The 17,759-nt window shown below is 48.0% G+C and overlaps 1 protein-coding gene across 1 annotated transcript in view; it reads right to left on the reverse strand.

Moving 5' to 3' along the window:
* The window catches only part of SLC13A4 (solute carrier family 13 member 4), a 42,448-nt gene extending 28,355 nt beyond the window's left edge, over positions 1 to 14,093 (reverse strand). The window contains exons 1-2 of the mRNA XM_019959146.2: positions 13,278 to 14,093; positions 7,080 to 7,208 (exon numbers count right to left, since the gene is read on the reverse strand). Of these exons, the coding sequence (XP_019814705.2) occupies positions 7,080 to 7,208; positions 13,278 to 13,592 (444 nt within the window). The 5' untranslated portion in view covers positions 13,593 to 14,093. The remainder of the gene's footprint in view (positions 1 to 7,079; positions 7,209 to 13,277) is intronic.
* Positions 14,094 to 17,759: the final 3,666 nt, after the last annotated feature.

Here is a 17,759-nt window from a genome sequence, read left to right on the forward strand (position 1 = left end):
TGATTCTACTGGTTAAGTCTGTGCAAGCTCAGACACCCTCCTAACCACCTGTCTGTATTCCCTGAGGACAGAGGTTTGCAAACCACTCGCTGCCCCTGAAACCTCAGGGGCTGCTGTGGGAATGGGGTGTCCATAAGCTGTTGCAGCTGGCAGGGCCCAGGCAGCCAGGGCTCTGAGCCCTTATGACCAATCAGAGTAGGACTTCCTCTTCCATCAGTTTCATATATTGAGATTTAGTTTCAAAAAAAGGTTTTGTTGCTTAAAAAAACATGCCTTGCAAACCCTACCGTAGAGAAGGTTAAAGCAGAGAGACCCAGATGGGTGCTGACCTGGCCGGAAGTCAGTCCAACTCCTGCAGAGCTTAGAAGTGCTGACTTACCAGGTGCCCCCAGTTTCTGCTCTTCCTGTGGAAACACTGGGTTGGCCTCAAAGGGCTGCAAGATCTGTAGGTTCCTGGGTTTGGGCCCCCCTTGTGGCCTGGGCATGGGCTCAGCTCTGGGCGGTATCTGCATGGCTGTGGGTGATGGGCAGCCTGGATTCAGGCAGGTGCCTGGGCACAGATGCTCAGTTTATCCTCACGGGCTTGTATATGTTGGGGGGAGGGCATAGGGTGGAAGGTCAAGGGGGCGAGGGTGTCAGCCTCTATAGTAAGCAGAGGCCAGAAAGACAGAGTAGAGAGTGGCATATGAAATGCCCCCAGATTTAAACGAACAGTCAGGGTCTGGGCACCCGTCAGGAATCAGTGGGTCAGAAAGATCAGAAGCCAATAGGGAAGCAGATTTCAGGATATCAGACTCTAGCACCACTTGGCTGTAGAGGCTGTTTTGTTTTTACAGCTGGAGCTGCCTTGCCTCTTCTCTGGCCCTGGCAGGAGCTAGAATCTAAATGGGAGTTGCTAGAGGCCTGCAGTGTAGGCCACTGAGACAGCAGAGGGGGTGTGTGTGTGAGTGCGCACGTGCGTGCACATGTGTTTGGTGGGTAGACAGCAGGTGTAATCACTACCAGAAATAGTTCCTGACCCTGGGCACCCCTGAGACTCTTTCCAAGCCTCAGTATTCAAACCATGCCATTTAGTTCCCCAGAGCACCCCTGGGCCCCCACCTCTATGCCATTCTCCTATAAACAGTGACTCTCAGCTCACTTGATTGACACAGGTACTGTTCCCAGCTACTGTAATACATTAGAAGGGCTTAGAGGACTTTCAAGGCAGATATGATGATAGTAATGAGAGTCACAATGCAAGCAAAACAAAAAAAACACACCTAAAAACAAATCTGAAATACAGAACTGAGCTCTGGGCACCAGCAAAGGGGAGCAGTGGCTGGTGCTTATATGCTTGATAGAATCCTAAAGTCAAAGGGCCCTTAGAGCCCAGGCCCTCACCCAAGGAATGGAGTCTACCTCTAATGTTCCTGATTCAGTCATCCAGCTTGTGCTTCTAGGGACAGGAACAACAGGACCACATGGGGTCCCCATTTCAGAGTCTTCCCTCCCAAAGAGGGGACTCTTCCTTATGGTGCTTTGCCTCTGGTTCTGGTTTGGCCCCTCTGAGTTTGGTGTGTTGAGCTGCACAAGCCACAGTTCATGCCCTTCTCGAGGCTTCTCTTCCTTTCTCATATGACTCAGCTAGATTTTAGACATCTCGGGTACCCACCTCTGAATGAGCAACTTATCCAGAATTTACTGCCCTGGACAGCGAACATAATAGTCACTTTATAGAGGATTAAAAGATAGGTTCCTCTGACCACAGGATTTCCCAGGCAAGAATACTGAAGTGGGTTGCCATTTCCCTCTTCCATGGTTCTTCCTGACCCAGGGATCAAACCAGGGTGTCCTGTATTGCAAGTGGATTATTTACTGACTGGGCCACCAGGGAAGCCCATTAAGAGATACTGCATGTAAAGGACCTCTGCATTTTGGCAGCCACCTTGGATGGAAAGCTTACACCGAGTCTGTACTCAGCTGAAAGCCAAGGGTCTTTTTCACACAAACTGCTGACATTCATCCTTATTACACTTCGTTTTGCCTGTCCCAGTCCATTGCCTCTTCCTGGCAGCATTGATTCTGTCGCTGTACATTAGCTGGTCCATCCAGCTTTGAGTCATCTGCAATCCCAGTAACATGCCTTTCATATTTTCATTTGTGTTGTCTCTCCAGCACCATGCCAACATGTTATGAAAGATCCTTTAGGTTCAGCTATTCAACCAGTACTCAAGCTACTCAACTGTGCTATTATCTGGCCCACACGGGCTCCTCTGATTGAGAAATTTTTATCCCTGGAAATACTGAAGGCTCCAAAGGAAAAGTTAATTTATGTTCAGCAACTTCTGTTTAAAAGACCAGGGAAATTGTAAAGCTTTATGGAAAGACCTCAATCAAAAAGCAGTCAGTATACATTTTGGGCACTTGATAGGGTAAATTTCATTTATCTAGAACATTCTCTCATAGGAAATTGTGTAAATCCTCTGCAATGCCAATAATAGCTGCATACTGCATAGAGTCTTCTGTGTTACTCCATGTGGTTTATACTTTCTCTCTACTAGAACAGAAACTTCTCAAGGTCAGGAGCCATTTCTATCTCTTTTCGGCACCTGAGTTCAGCTGAGAGAGAACAATCTAAGCTTTGCACAACGACCTCTTAACCGGCAGACTGACAATCCATCACTGTAAAATTTAGCCACTTATATGCACATATCCAGCCCCAGTGGGAAACCCAAAGCATTGGCTATGAGATTCAAGAGGGCAAAAATAGATTTCTTTTTCATGTTTTGTCACCTGCAAGGTATCTGTAACATCCCACAGTGCACACAGTAAGTACAGCACTCAGAAAAAAATATTTTTCTGAATGTTGACTGAATAACCTGAGAGACAGAAGCCACAGATTCAGGGTCACACTGACCCTATTCACTCACCTTCCTTCACATGGAGAATACACTACTGACACACGCCATCAAGAACACCGCAGTGGAGAAACGTTAACTGAGGCTGGCGTGAGAGTGGACTGGATGTAAAAGACATTGTAAATCCTAGAAGGGGTGAAGCTGGGTGGAGAGAGGACAGAAGGTGTGCAGCTGGGTGGAGAGACGATACGTCTACGGCAAGGTTTTAATCTGATGTTCTCCTGTACCATTTAAGGGACAGATAGCACAGATGAACCTATTTGCAGGGCAGGGATAGAGACACATGTAGAGAACGGACATTTGGACACAGTGAGGGATGAGAGTGTAGCATTAACATATATACACTGCCATGTGTAAAGGAGATAGCCAGTGGGAAGCTACCGCAAACCACAGGGACTAGCGCGGTGCCCTGTGACGACCTGGAGGGGTGGGAGGGAGGTTCAAGGGGGAGAGGAGATATATATATACATATATGTATATGTGTGTGTGTGTGTGTGTGTGTTGTTATTTGCATCCTTTGCTGTTGTTGTACAGCAGAAACTAACACAACTTTGTAAAGCAATTATACTCCAACTAAACAAATCAAAGGACAAAGACATCAGGGCGGTCCAAAGGAAGGGACCAACACATTTAGCGTTGGGAAGTTTTTGGAAAGGCTTCATGCAACAGGGTAACTGCCTAGGATTTTAAAAGCTTAAAGGATTGGAGAGAACTTTCCAAGGTGGAAGAGAGTGGCCTGAGTCCTGGCAAGGGGCTGGGAAAGCACAGGTGGGTTTGCTGCTGCTGCTGCTAAGTCACTTCAGTCGTGTCCGACTCTGTGCGACCCCATAGACGGCAGCCCACCAGGCTCCCCCGTCCCTGGGATTCTCCAGGCAAGAACACTGGAGTGGGTTGCCATTTCCTTCTCCAATGCATGAAAGTGAAAAGTGAAAGGGAAGTCACTCAGTCATGTCTGGCTCTTAGCGACCCCATGGACTGCAGCCTACCAGGCTCCTCCGTCCATGGGATTTTCCAGGCAAGAGTACTGGAGTGGGGTGCCATTGCCTTCTCCGACAGGTGGGTTTAGGGAGTGACAAATGGATGCTGTATCTGAAGAAGGGAGTTCCTTAGACTCCCACCTCATTTTCCCCAGAAAACTAAAACACGTGCTGGTATGGGAGAGAAGTCAATGGCTGAGGAATAGATATGTTCTCTGTCTGCAAAGTCAACAGGCTCACACACAGGGCTGTCACCCATGTCCTCTACCCAATTGGCATTTCCTCTAATCTGAGTTTAAAAGGCTAACTAAACAGATTATATTTGGTCTAAACTGCACCCTGGAGCCCAGCTGTTAAATATCATCACCAACCAAAGCCACTTTATCAGGCCAATGGGGTAGAATTTTTCACCTCAAATGATAAAACTGGCTCCCTGGCTCTTCCAGTGTTTTCCACCTCCAGCTCCAGCAATAACAACACCTAATCTCTCCCCAGACAGTCTTCTTTTTCTCCTTACAAAGTGCCGTTGCCTTTGAAAACAACTGCCTCCCTAGACTCCTTATGGGTTGAGCCTTCCTACTGGTGAGGTGGGCAGACCCTAGGATGAACTGTTGCCTAGCAACATCCCTAGTGTGTGGAGGGGCTGATTGGCCCACCAGTCTGTAGGATCCTGCTGCAGGAAGCCCTTGGAGAAGTAAAGACATCATCTACTTTAAGGTTGAAGCATGCTGTTGGCTTTTGGGCTGCCTGTAGTGAAATAAAAAGATATTAGTTTTTTAATGAATAGTTAGCTCACTTTTAAAATGTTACTTAAATTTCAATTCTTTCTATAACTTTTTTTCTCTGCTCTCTATTTTCACCTTCTGACTCATTGGCTTTTTTTTTTTTTTTTTCTTTTGGCTCATTGGCTTTTGCTGTCACAATTTTGAAGAGAAACCTGCCAGACAAGTTCATACTTTTCTCTTAAGGAAAGTAATACTGATGCTTGTTCTTTTAGGCATGCATACAGACCTGAGCTACCTGTTCTCTTTCCACAAAGGAAGGGGGACAATTGGAGAGACTGGCTAGTGCTTCAGGTCCCAGGCGAGTTTTATGTGGGTCCCAGGATACTGGTGTTAGACCCAGTTCAGGAATAAAAGCACTGCTGAGCGTTTGGGGGATCGTATCCTTTTTGGAGAGTCTGAAGCTGTTACGACTACTAAATGCCAACCAACAAACAAACTAATGTGCTGCTGCTGCTGCTGCTAAGTCACTTCAGTCGTGTCCGACTCTGTGCGACCCCATAGATGGCAGCCCACCAGGCTCCCCCGTCCCTGGGATTCTCCAGGCAAGAATACTGGAGTGGGTTGCCATTTCCTCCTCCAATGCATGAAAGTGAAAAGTGAAAGTGAAGTCGCTCAGTCGTGTCCGACCCTCAGCGACCCCATGTACTGCAGCCCACCAGGCTCCTCCGTCCATGGGATTTTCCAGGTACTAACCACCTCTAAACCAAAATGTTGCAAACCAAAAAAAGCCAAACAAAAACTGGCCAGTTGAGTCCATCCAGTAGAAGGACATGTTAATTTGTAGTCAGGTACAGCAATTAGTTGGGGCTTCCCTGGTGGCTCAGAGGTTAAAGCCTCTGCCTGCAATGTGGGAGACCTGGGTTCGATCCCTGGGCTGGGAAGATCCCCTGGAGAAGGAAATGGCAACCCATTCCAGTATTCTTGCCTGGAGAATCCCATGGACAGAAGAGCCTGGTGGGCTACAGTCCATGGGGTCGTGAAGGTCAGACACGACTGAGTGACTTCACAGCAATTAGTTCATCGCTCTGTTGTGTCTGACTCTTCGTGACCCCATGTAATGTAGCCCGCCAGGCTCCTCTGTCCATGGGATTTTTTAGGCAAGAATACTGGAGTAGGTTGCCAGTCCCTTCTCCAGGGGATCTTCCTGACCCGGGGATTGAACCCAGGTCTCCTACAGGATGTGACTAACTGCAATTAGGGGGGGCCTAATTTTATCTTTGAACTTTCACAAAAAGTTGTTATCCATGGTTAAGGCATCTTATGGACCCAGGTTCACTGTTCCTTCCTCATATCACACAAGTGAAGAGTTACACAGTTCTTAGTAGTAACCCACCATGCAGCTATGTAATAATGGGGTATTTTCCTGATGGTACAGTAAGCAAGTACATAGACTGAAATCTAATAGGTATGCGTTTGAATCCAATTCTGCTATTTCCTACTATGTGATCTTAACTCTGAACATCTTTCCTCATTCTGTAGAATGGAAATAGTAATGTCTACCTGGTAGAGCTCTTGGGAGTATTAACTACTATAGTACTTCTGGGGTTGTGCCTGAGTCTTAGCGGGCATTCAAACAATAGGTCCCTTTCCTCTTTTCTTCTGAGCCTCTGTCCTTAACTAACCTCTACATTCAGCCTTCTTCAGAAACCCTAAGAAGGGACCAGGTGCTATAACGAGATAGTCCAAATGGAACCAGGTGTTAATGAATGAGGACCGTTCTTCATCTTGCTCTTGGTGTCTGGCTGTGATATTCTTCTTTCCTATTTGTGGGAGGCTTAACTGTTTGCCCTCAAATTTGGCACCACTCAGGGCTTCCTGTTGACAATTTCTGTCAGAATGCCAGAGAGAGTGAACAGAGGGCAGAGTCTAGGTAGACAGCAGTCAAGGAAAGAATATGCGGTAATCCTGAGTTGGGGAAGAAGGGGGAGACATGTTTTTTAGAGGAAGTGAATGAAGACATTGTCAGGCCTCAGGGAAACACGGTAAGTTTCTCTGTCGGTAAGCATTTATTGAGCCCCTGCTCCACAGAGGCTCAACTTTATCATGAGATTCCAAAGACCCAAGACCTGACTCCTCTTTTGAGTGTTTAGAGTCTAAAGGGACAATCGAAAGACAGAGAAAGGAATGGGGAGCAATCTGGCTGAATGTGCCAATCACATGGTTCCTAAAGGTTCTCGGGTTGAAGGAGCATTTGGATCCAAAAGGCTTCCTGAAAGCGGCAGTTCGAGGGAGGTGCAGGTCATGGGTTGAAGGAAAGGAGCACGGGGTCCAGAACAGCGGGTGCAAAGGCTTAGTGCTAATGGGCTGGTCCAGAGGGTGAGAGAAGCCCCTCGTCAACGCTCTGTGAGTCTCCCTTCACCTCCAGCCCTCTCTCACTGGCCCGGCAGGGACCAGGCAGGGGCCACCAGTGGTCTAACCTCGCTGGATCGCAGGACTCCGAAGAACGGGTAGAGGAAGGCAGGCACCAGGGCTGCAGCTCCAAGAGGCACTGCCTCGGACACCCAGTACACGGCGGTCACGATCAACACATAAGCACATGAGGCCTCCTGGAAGGGGAGGAAAGTGGGTGGTTAGAGACAGCATTGCCACCGAGAATCCAAAAGAGAGCCAGGGCAAAGGCAGCAGTCACACAGACGTCACCACAGGCGCTGGCACACAGCCCTGGGGGTGGGGGGCAAAGCTAGACGTGGCAGAGGAGTTTGCTGGGTTGTTGTTCAGTCACTAAGTCACGTCCGATTCTTTGTGACCCCATGGACCGTAGCCCGCCAGCCCCCTCTGTTCATGAGATTTCCCAGGCAAGAATACTGGAGTAGGTTGCCATTTTTTTCTCCAGAGGATCTGTCCGACTCAGGGATTGAACCCGCATCTCCCGCACGGTCAGGTGGATTCTTTACCAATGAGCCACCAGGGCAGCAGTTTGGTGGGCATGTGCCATCATATTTTGGTGGGTGAAGGTATGGCTGCTCCTTGGGGAGACTGATGTCTGGCATGTGGTTTGCATGAGTTTGCCACAGGGAGGCCACTGGACAGTCATGCTATCACGGCTCTATTTGTCCCTGAAACTGAGCAGGTAGGGACAGAAATTAACTGCAGTGTCCAGATCCAAGATCGTATATCATAAAGGTATATCATAAAGGAGTTCATACGGAGTGTTTTGGTGTCAAGTTGATCCGATGCTAGAAGTTCTTGGGGTGGCTGAAGGCAAAGATCGATTTGTGTAACTGGTTCACGTGTGAATTCTGAAACTGGGCCATGTGAAGCGGGATCACTCCTGGCTGGGGGGCGAGGGTGGGGGTGGGGAACTGTCCTGTGCCTCGTAAACCATTTAGCAGCATCCTTGGCCTCCACCCACCAGATGTCAGCAGTACCTCCGCAGTTGTGACAACCAAAAATGTGTGTGTGTGCTCAGTAGCACACCAGGCTCCTATGTCCATGGGATTCTCCAGGCAAGAACACTGGAGTGGGTTGCCATGCCCTCCTCCAGGGGATCTTCCTGACCCACAATTGAACCTGCATCTCCTGCATTGCAGGTGGAGTCTTTGCTGCTGAGCCACCCGGGAAACCTAAAGATGTCTCTAGACATTCCAGATGTCCCTTGGCAGTGGGAGAAGGGGGGAATTGTCCTTGTTGAGAACCAGTGCCCTAACCAGTCTGGGACTTTATTCTGCTTGCCTGATACACATGGAAACATCCTTCTGACAAAGGGAATAGGACTGCTCTCTGCCTGGAAAGGAGGGCCTGGAAATTTACCAGGGTTTTTCCCAGCCCACCCGCTTTGTTATTTGAACAGCCTTGGGGTGCACAGAATAATAATAATAATAATAAAGTATAATATTCTTATAAAAAAATTAGAGCTCCAGTGAGGCTGGTTACCAGGAATGGTGCTGATTAATGGTGGTGGGAAAGGTTTCTGTTTAAAGGCCTTAACCATGGACTCTGGAGGGCCCTGAGTAGAAGATTCAAGCTGGCTGTGGATTCCTCTGTTTATACCTAGTTCGAAACCATCTGGGCTTAGGTCTGACCTCCCCTGAGGCTGGCTGGCGATCAAGGAACCTGATAAACCTTGTTCTGTTTATCTCTCCCTTGGGTTCAGAACAAGTGTCCTCAGACTCTGACACAAAAGTTACAAAAGGTCGCTGTGATCAGTGAGGGGCGTCAGGGGAGATTAATCCAGCCTGGCTGGATGGGACCTTGCTCCCTCCTGATATGCATGGATTAGAGGGCTGGGGTTTGAGAAATGGGAACTGGGCCCAGCAATTGTTGACTGGGGCTCCCACTGAGGTTTCCTCTGGGGCCAGAAGATCAGAGAGAAGTTAAAACTTTTGGAAGTGCTGATAAGACAACAGAACTAATACTGGCGGGGGTGGGGGAAGGAAAGGCTCCCTTTGAAAAAGAATGCAACTTAGAGACATGCTCCCTTTATTGCAGAAATAAAAATACCTAAAGGGGTTCAAAGTTCTTCAGCCCACCTGAGCTCACTCATTCCCGTTTCCTTTCTGGGAAAGAAACGGAATGGCAGGTGTTGATTCTAGTTGATGAAAAGGAAACAGAATGTCTTTCTCTCTCTGAGAAGCCTTTATTCCTTCTGAAGAAACTTCAGTCCTTATGGCTTCATCATTACAGGTCCAGGAATGAAGCAGGGGTAGGGAGGGCGGCACAGAGAGAGAGAGCATGCAAGAGTGCTATTTCCTTCTACCAAGCATTTTGGTTTGAATTAGGAGAATTTAGATAAGCCAAGGTAAACTTTTTGATTGTAACTACGGTTAGGAATTAGAACAGGTTACTGGAGGAAGTGACCAAGCCACCTTCATTCAGCAGTATTAAGAACAGGATAAACTACCATCGTTTTTTTTTTTAACTGTGTCACACGGCACGTGGGATCTTACTTCCCCAACCAGAGATCAAACATGTGCCCCCTGCACTGGAATCAAGAAGTCTTAACCACTGGACCACGAGGGAAGTTTCTCCTGCCATCAATTTTTTAAAATAGCTTTTTGTTTTTATTTTCTATGTATTTTTATATTCATATTCACAAGCATTTTCTCTTTTTGCACTCAGTCACTCAATTGTGTTCAACTCTTTGTGACCCTATGGACTGTAGCCCACCAGGCTCCTCCGTCCATGGGATTCTCCAGGCAAGAATACTGGAGTTGCCACATCCTCCTCCAGGGGATCTTCCGGACCCAGGGATTGAACCCATGTCTCCTGCTTTGGCAGGCAGGTTCTTCACCACTAGTGCCACCTGGGAAGCCCTCCCACCATCATTTTTATCTGAACTTTCCTTAGAGTTTTCTAACTTTCATTAGAAGAATGGGTAAGGGACCACCTTCAGATAACCTTTCCATTTCACACTCAGTTCATTCATGGAATTCACATAAATTTCCTTTTGCTTCTTCTCAACCATTTCAAATTCAGCAAGAAAGCTTATATGCGATAACCCAGAACACTCTGTATTCTGGTTCCCTGCATCTGGCCTGGGGTCCAGCAGGTTACTTAGTTCGTGTTGGGTGAACTGAACTGGGCTCTTCTGCTGGCTAGCAGGTCTCTCTTATCTGCTGAAGAAAATGTTCTGGAAGCCCCCAGCCCCTTATCACTGCCCCTGGTCAGCAAGTATGTATTGGTATGTATTCACGCAGTGCCTTTAAGAGATAGTGTTGTCAGTTCTTCTTGGCTCCTGTTTACAAACAAGGGAGTGAGTTCAAAAGTGGGTCTCCCCACAGCAGATGCTTCCTGACTCTGCTGCCAACTGGTGCTTGCATCTGCTGCTTTCCCCACAGTTCGACCACCTCGATGAAACCCCACTGGAAGGAGCTTGAGGTCTGGTTATTTGGTGTCATAAATGATTGCAAGGGCTTTTGAGAATTTAGTCTCGGAGTTGGGTATAACTTTTATCCCACTGGGACGCTGAAGCTGGGCTTAGCTATGGATGCACCCCTGCCCCGGCCTCCACTTCCTCTTCTGTCATACAGGGGTCCAAGTCTGGGCCTCTGGCTCTAGGGAGCTGGGCAAGAAAAATTGGGAGGTCCTTCTAATCCTTCCCAAAATGTAGCTGTGGCTTGTCCCTTGAAGGACCATGAGAACTACAGGCCAGGACCTTCTGCCTAGGTCACTCCTCTCAGCTCCAGTCCAGAGAAAACAAGGCCGTTTAGGAATCTCAAGGATTAAATATCAGAATGTAAGTGTGAGGCAAGGGGGCTGAAGTGACGGGAGCCAGTCTCTGCGGTGGCCTGTGCCAGCTGTGGGTGCTGTGACCGCATCCTCTGTGATGTGCCTCCTCCTTGCAGAGAGAAGTAGCATCTTACCGACACTGTGACCCACGGAGGAATCGCCGCTGCGGGCCACACAGGGGAGAGTGGCAAGCAGGCTGCATTCACCTCTGAGGGCTTGGTCCACCCAGGTTCCACCTGGCGGTCCCAAAGGTTGTAGGGGGTTCGAATCATCTACCCTCCCAACCCCGTTATCACAGACTGGGAAGCTCTGCTGTTATTTAACCCCTTAGTTGTATCTGACTCTTTGCGACCCCATGGACTATAGCCCACCAGTCTCCTCTGTCCAGGCAACAATACTGGAGTGGGTTGCCATTCCCTTCTCCAACGGATCTTCCTGGACCAGAGACCGAACTCATGTCTCCTGCATTGGCAGGTGGATTCTTCACCAATGGACCACCAGGGAAGCCCATTTTCTGAAGGTACTGATTCTCATCTGGGGGTGATTTTGGCCCCCAGGGGATGTTGTAAGCATCTGGAAGCATCTCTGGCCATCACAATGGCAGGGGCTGCACTGGCACCTACCAGGCAGTGACCAGGAATGCTGCTGAACATCCTACAGTAACCAGCATGGTCCTTCCCTTGTGACAGAGAATTTTCTCTCCCCTCCCCTCCACCCCCCACCAAATGTCACCAGTGTGGCTGTCCCTACCCTAAGGTGAAACTCAGTTGGACAGAAGGCGATAAGTCAGTGAAGGGCTTAAGTCAAGTGCCTCTTGATCTTTGTGAGTCCATCTTTAAAAACCTATTCAAAAATTATGTATAGACCCCAACAGAGCAGAGGCTCACCTTTCCTTCCTTTTCTCTTCTCTTTTCTCCCCCCACAACATCCCTCTTCTGTCAAAATTTATGGATGATTTTGCCTTCTTCAATGATTTGTTTTTCTGTTCTTTTTCTTCTCATGGGTTCTTCTCACTAGGCATTGTTAACCGAGAAGCTCAAAGACAGGCTCCCAGAATGAAATGGCAACACCGCTCTGCAGTCATGGTCCCCAGAGACAGAGCTGACTTAGGAAAATTGTGGGGTGGGGGATGGGGGTGCCTGATGCTGCCATGGAGAAGAGTGGGTGCCACTTGGCTGGCATTCCCTAAATCCATCTGACATTGAGTAAAACAAAACAACAATATGGACAGAAATGAAAATCACCCTATTGGGGACAAAGCCAAAAGCAGACTAGTATGTCAGCCAGGAAAACTGTCAGCACCAATCACTGTCTGCTAATCCCAGCCCGGCTTTCATCAGCGGCTCCCTGGCACTCTGAGGTATTTGTTCTACTGAAGATTTAAACCAGTTTGTTTTTAAGAAACAGTCCTAATCCCCTCTAACTTTGTAATTACTTTTGGTTACTAAGTTACTCAGGGAGCTGAATGGAAAGACAGCCCTTCCCCTCCCACAAACATGATTAACCTTTCTTGGCTTATTTTTCCTAAAGTCTCAAGGGTAGTGCCAGCTGGGGAAAGGGGTAAAGACACTGGGAGGAGGAGAAGGCCAAGGAGGAAGAGAGGGAACACAAGGAGGGAGAGGAGGAGGGACGCAGGAGGAGGGATGGGGAGGAGAGGCGGGGGAGGAGGAGAAAAGGAGCCAGAGGAAAGAAAGAAAGGGAAGCTCTGGGTCTTCGGCTCACACCAACCTGGACAAAAAAATTCGGTCACTGTCTAGAGCTGCGGGCTCTTACTCTTTTTTTTTTTCTAAATCAAGTCATTTGTTGTCTCTCCTTCCACCGGCTCAGAGAAGGAAACAGAGAGGATACAGATAATCAAAGGGCCATATGCATGGGGCCAGGGCAGGCAGCCAGGTTCCACTTTCAACTTAAAGTTCAGGAGGAACTTATTAAGTTTCCAATCGTGGTTATTAGAGCCCACTGTGGGTCACCCAAGGACCCTGGCTCGATGGACAAGAGCCCGGCTGGGGACTGCTCCCCAGCACACGCCAGGCTGGGGTCCACAATCCCCTCCCTCCCTGACCCCTCCTCTATGGGGAGATCTTCCTGCATGTCCAGTCGCTCTCTCATGCCATGGTCACATGTTGACTCCTGGAAAACACCGCTGTCCAGAGCATCCTTATCGGTGTTCACCTAGCCCACTGACGGGCCACTTCAGCCAATGACCCACCCCCTCTTCTTATCTCACTCCCGGTTGGGGGCCATAAGATTGGGGGAACTGGGGATTGAAAATGGCAGTTTTGGGGCAGAAAGCATGTGAGCCTCCTCCAGGAAAGCATTTCCACTTCTTGACACCGACAGAAGAGCATGCTGAACTCTGCACTGAGCGCCCCTCTTCCCTCCAGCGACCTCCCCTCTGACCTCCCAGCTGACCCCCTGGCCCCCGGAGGGGACGGGCCGGTACTCACACTGCTGGGGTGGAGCATGGGCAGGGGCAGCAGCAGGAGCGGCACGAGGATGACGAGCAGCAGCTTCCTGGCTCCGAGAAGTCCCTTCAGCAAGCCCATCCTGGACCTCCGCCCCTCGGAGCCCGCGCCAGCCAAGTGCTGTGCTGCTTGGCGACGCTCGCCTCCGTCCAGAAAGACTTCTCCAACCTTTCTCGGCTTCCAAGAGTCCTCTTTCGTTTTATGGGCAGAACAGGAAGGCAGGTAGAGCCCCTGTCTACACCAAAAGCCGGGCTCCTCGCCTCCGGTTTTAGGTGGGATTGGTGAGCATAGCCTCATGCCCAGCAAAAAGGAAGCAGGAAAGCATGACCCACGGGACCATAGTGGCTCGCTCCCTTTGCTAGATCAGTAATGGAGTCACTTTATTCTACAGCTTAGCAAAAGCCCCCTTAATCGATCAAGAGTACACCTCTGCTACAGCTGTCTGGCCTCGAAGTCATTTAAAAGCTTCGAAAAAATAAAAGATGCCAAGAGTCTGTGGCGCCCTCCATCATTCTTCTCACTGATGGCCTGCTTTGGGCAGTACCATCTTCACTTTCTACCTGAGCCGGCTGTGCCCCCTTCCCTTAAAAAGTCTAGTCGTCCCCGCCCCCCTTCCCTTAAAACAAACCCCCAGGGTTGTCAGCAGAGCATGCTGGTCTCTTCTCCCAGGACCTGGCACCTTAACTCTGTTCAGACTTCTTTCCTTCTAATTGGTTTCCCATTATAAATTTGCCTTGAGCCTGGGCCTCCAGAGCAGGAAAAAAAAAAAAGTCCCCAAGACATTCCTTTTTCCGTCACGGGACAAAATCCTGCTAGAGGCCCACCTTAACACTCCTTCACCTATGGGAAGCGGGACAGAGGCGGTAGCCACGCCCATTCATCGCAGCCAATCAGCACGTTGGAAAGAATGAGTCAGTATCTCTTCCAAAGGTGGTTCGGGATTGGTCCCAGCAGGGGCCTGCTGATTCCGCAGAACCCAAGAAACTTGCAAAGCTTATTTTTGTTCCTCAAACATCCTAGGGGCCGGAGTGATGACCATCACAGTAAACATAATCCCACCTCCCAACACACTGCTTTAACGATCCAAAGCATAAGACACTGAGCTTTCTCTTTGAGGGCCACTTGCTGACCTAGTCCTCAGGAAGATATGTCTGGTAGCAGGGAGAAAATGAAACATCAACCCTGGAGACATTTGCCCCAGAGGATACAACATCAAGAGGCTTCTCTGGTGGCTCAGTGGTAAAGAATGTGCCTGAAACGGAGAAGATGCAGGAAACGCGAGTTTGATCCCTGGGCTGGGAAGATCCCCTGGAGGAGGGCATAGCAACCCACTGCAGTATTCTTGCCTGGAGAATTCCAGGAGGAGCCTGGCCGGCTACAGTCCACGAGGTCGCAAAGAGTCTGACACAATTTAACAACTAAACCACCCACCACCACCACTGTACAACATTAAGTCTTTCAGACTTCCCTGGTGGCAAAGACCATTTACTTCAGTGCCCAGGTTAATACAAAGCATCTGAGTCAGCAGAGGACGTTAGCCTCTCAGAAAGACCACAGACCTTTTAGGGAGAGTGGGAAGGGTACTGCCTCTCTGGAAAAGTCTAGACACCAATTTTATTTCAGAGGCATTTGGAGGACGTCCATGGTCCTTCTGGCTGGAGAAGGTGTTCAAATGCTTCTCTCTGAGGCTCTTTACCAAAATAGAAGCCGAAGGCTTCCTTTGACTGGTGTGCAAGGAGGAGGTGGGAGGGCAGAAAAAAATGGATGGGTTCAAGAATAGGGCCTTTGCAGACTTTGGACTCTTTCTGCTGCTTATAGAAGAAGAGAAGCGTTTCTCTTTTCTCAGAAAGGTCATGTGGATATGGGGCAAGGAAGAAAGAGAGAGAGAAAGCACCCACACTTTTATAATTGGTGGTCTTTGGCAGCATTGCCTTGATCTGAGAGGTGCTGTGGGGAAGTCAAGGGTTATGAAATTCATGTTCTTGAATTCACAGAACCCAAAAATGGCATTCTAAGGTCTGCAGCTATGCCAGTTGAAAACACTCCCCAGGCTAAAGGTGAAGTGAATCTGGAAAGGTGAGTCTTGAAAACCAGTTCTTCTTGACCCTTAAAGCAGGAGCAGCTGTGGGTGACCTGGTTTGAAATTGTCTTGCCACTGGAGGATGAGCTACTATGACTCATCTCTTTAAGTGCTTATTAAAGACTGACTGTCATATTTACTACATTCAAGCCTCATTTTTTGTGATGATTTTGAAACTCAGGAAGAACAGTGACATGTGTGTGATGTTTTGGTGGCAAACATTAAAGAGAGTGGATGCAGACAGCTGTGGAAGTCAACATTCAATGCTAAACCCGTGAGCCACTTCAAATTCTTTGGTGAGATAATCTGAGATAACAAGGATTCCACTGAGCCTGGAAACTCGATCATGACATTTTTATTACAACATAAGTGAATATTCGGAGAAAGCAGTGACAACCCACTCCAGTACTCTTGCCTGGAAAATCCCATGGACGGAGGAGCCTGGTAGGCTGCAGTCGATGGGGTCTCTAAGAGTCAGACATGACTGAACGACTTCACTTTCACTTTTCCTTTCATGCATTGCAGAAGGAAATGGCAACCCACTCCAGTGTTTTTGCCTGGAGAATTTTATTACAACATAAGTGAATATTCGGAGAAAGCAGTGACAACCCACTCCAGTGTTTTTGCCTGGAGAATTTTATTACAACATAAGTGAATATTCGGAGAAAGCAGTGACAACCCACTCCAGTACTCTTGCCTGGAAAATCCCATGGATGGAGGAGCCTGGTGGGCTGCCATCTAAGGGGTCGCACGGAGTCAGACACGACTGAAGCGACTTAGCAGCAGCAGCAGGAGCAAGTGAATATTTGTTAAATAAAATTATGTGACACAGTCATATCAGTAGTTCACCTTCAGGACTCTTTCCATTTTTTCAGACAAAACATTTTCTTAAGGAAATTTTACACATTGCTTCAGAAATATAAGACAAATTCCATTAATATGAGGCATCAAAAGTAGTCTAACAATTAGAAAGTTGAATGGTAGTTACCAGGGGCCAGGAGGAGAGGGAAAAGTGGAATGTTGTTTCATAGGTATTGTTTTTGCAACATGAATAAGTCCTAGAGATCTTTCACACAGCAGTGTGCATGTAGCTAAATGTTCTGTACTGTATTCCTAGAAATGGTTCGGTTCGAATGGTAAATTTCATATGACATGTTTTATAACCACAATAAAAAAAAAAAAGAAAGACATTAAAATGGGTTAGGGAAGTAAGGAGCACCATTTTACAAGCATTTAATTTTAGATCCGTGCCCTGCTTCCCAGGTGGCACTAACGGTAAAGAATTTGCCTGCCAATGCAGGAGACACAAGAGACGCGGATTCGATCCCTGGGTCCAGAAGATCTCCTGGAGGAGGGCATGGCAACCCACTCCAGTATTCTTGCCTGGAGAGGAGCCTGGTGGGCTGCAGTCCATGAAGTCTCAAAGAGTCAGACACAACTGAAGAGACTTAACATGCATGCATGCCCTGCGCATGCCCCTGAAATATCTTCTGATTCACTACTTATGTGATTCTCCTTTAGTTAGATTCCAGGTGAGAGGACACAGCAATGGAAGTTTCAGCCTATAGATGTTTTTCAGTGTCCTTGAGGGAGGACACCAGAGGTAGCCATGAGAATGCCAACTATAGAAGAAACTTCCAAGATTTTTAGATGCTGCAATTACCCAGCATCTAGAAATGGCAGAAGGGTTCCATTGAGTCCAGGCAAGTTTCCACTGATGTCACACTCGGAATTATTCTTTGAGTGAATATGACAAATGTGTCTGGTTGTGACTGTAGTGTGTAGTGTGGCATTCATGAGACAAAATGGGAGAGTCCACTGCTGTCCAGGCTACTCCTTTACTGCTCTCCAGGCAAAGAGTCACGATTTGGGGTGGTGGTGTTGAGAAGAATATTTGATTTTGTTTATGAATGAAGTCATTGCTGTAAAACTCTTTGTGGGTAAACAATTTGTATTAAGACTAAAATAGTGTTTCAATGTCTACTATAACTGGCTTCACTGGTGGCTCAGTGGTAAAGCATCCACCTGAAATGCAGGAGCTGCAGGAGATGTGGGTTTGATCCTTGGGTTGGGAAGATCCCCTGAAAGAAGGCATGGCAACCCACTTCAGTATTCTTGCCTGGATAATCCCGTGGACAGAGGAGCCTGCAGGGTTACTGTCTATAGGGTCGCAAAGAGTCAGACACGACTGAAATGACTGAACACGCACACATCTAGTAACAAAAATGAAAATTTCATTTGTCTTTAAAAAGGTTGTGTCCTTCTTGTTCCTTTTTTTTTTTTTTCAGTTGACTGCCACATAAGTTTGGACCCGATTTATCAGTACAAAAGTGCCTTTAATTTATTTGTGGCAGGGTGAATGAATGAACTGCCACTGCTATCAC

The sequence above is a fragment of the Bos indicus genome, chromosome 4 (assembly GCF_029378745.1).
Source record: "Bos indicus isolate NIAB-ARS_2022 breed Sahiwal x Tharparkar chromosome 4, NIAB-ARS_B.indTharparkar_mat_pri_1.0, whole genome shotgun sequence".
In the NCBI taxonomy this organism is placed as follows: Eukaryota; Metazoa; Chordata; class Mammalia; order Artiodactyla; family Bovidae; genus Bos; species Bos indicus.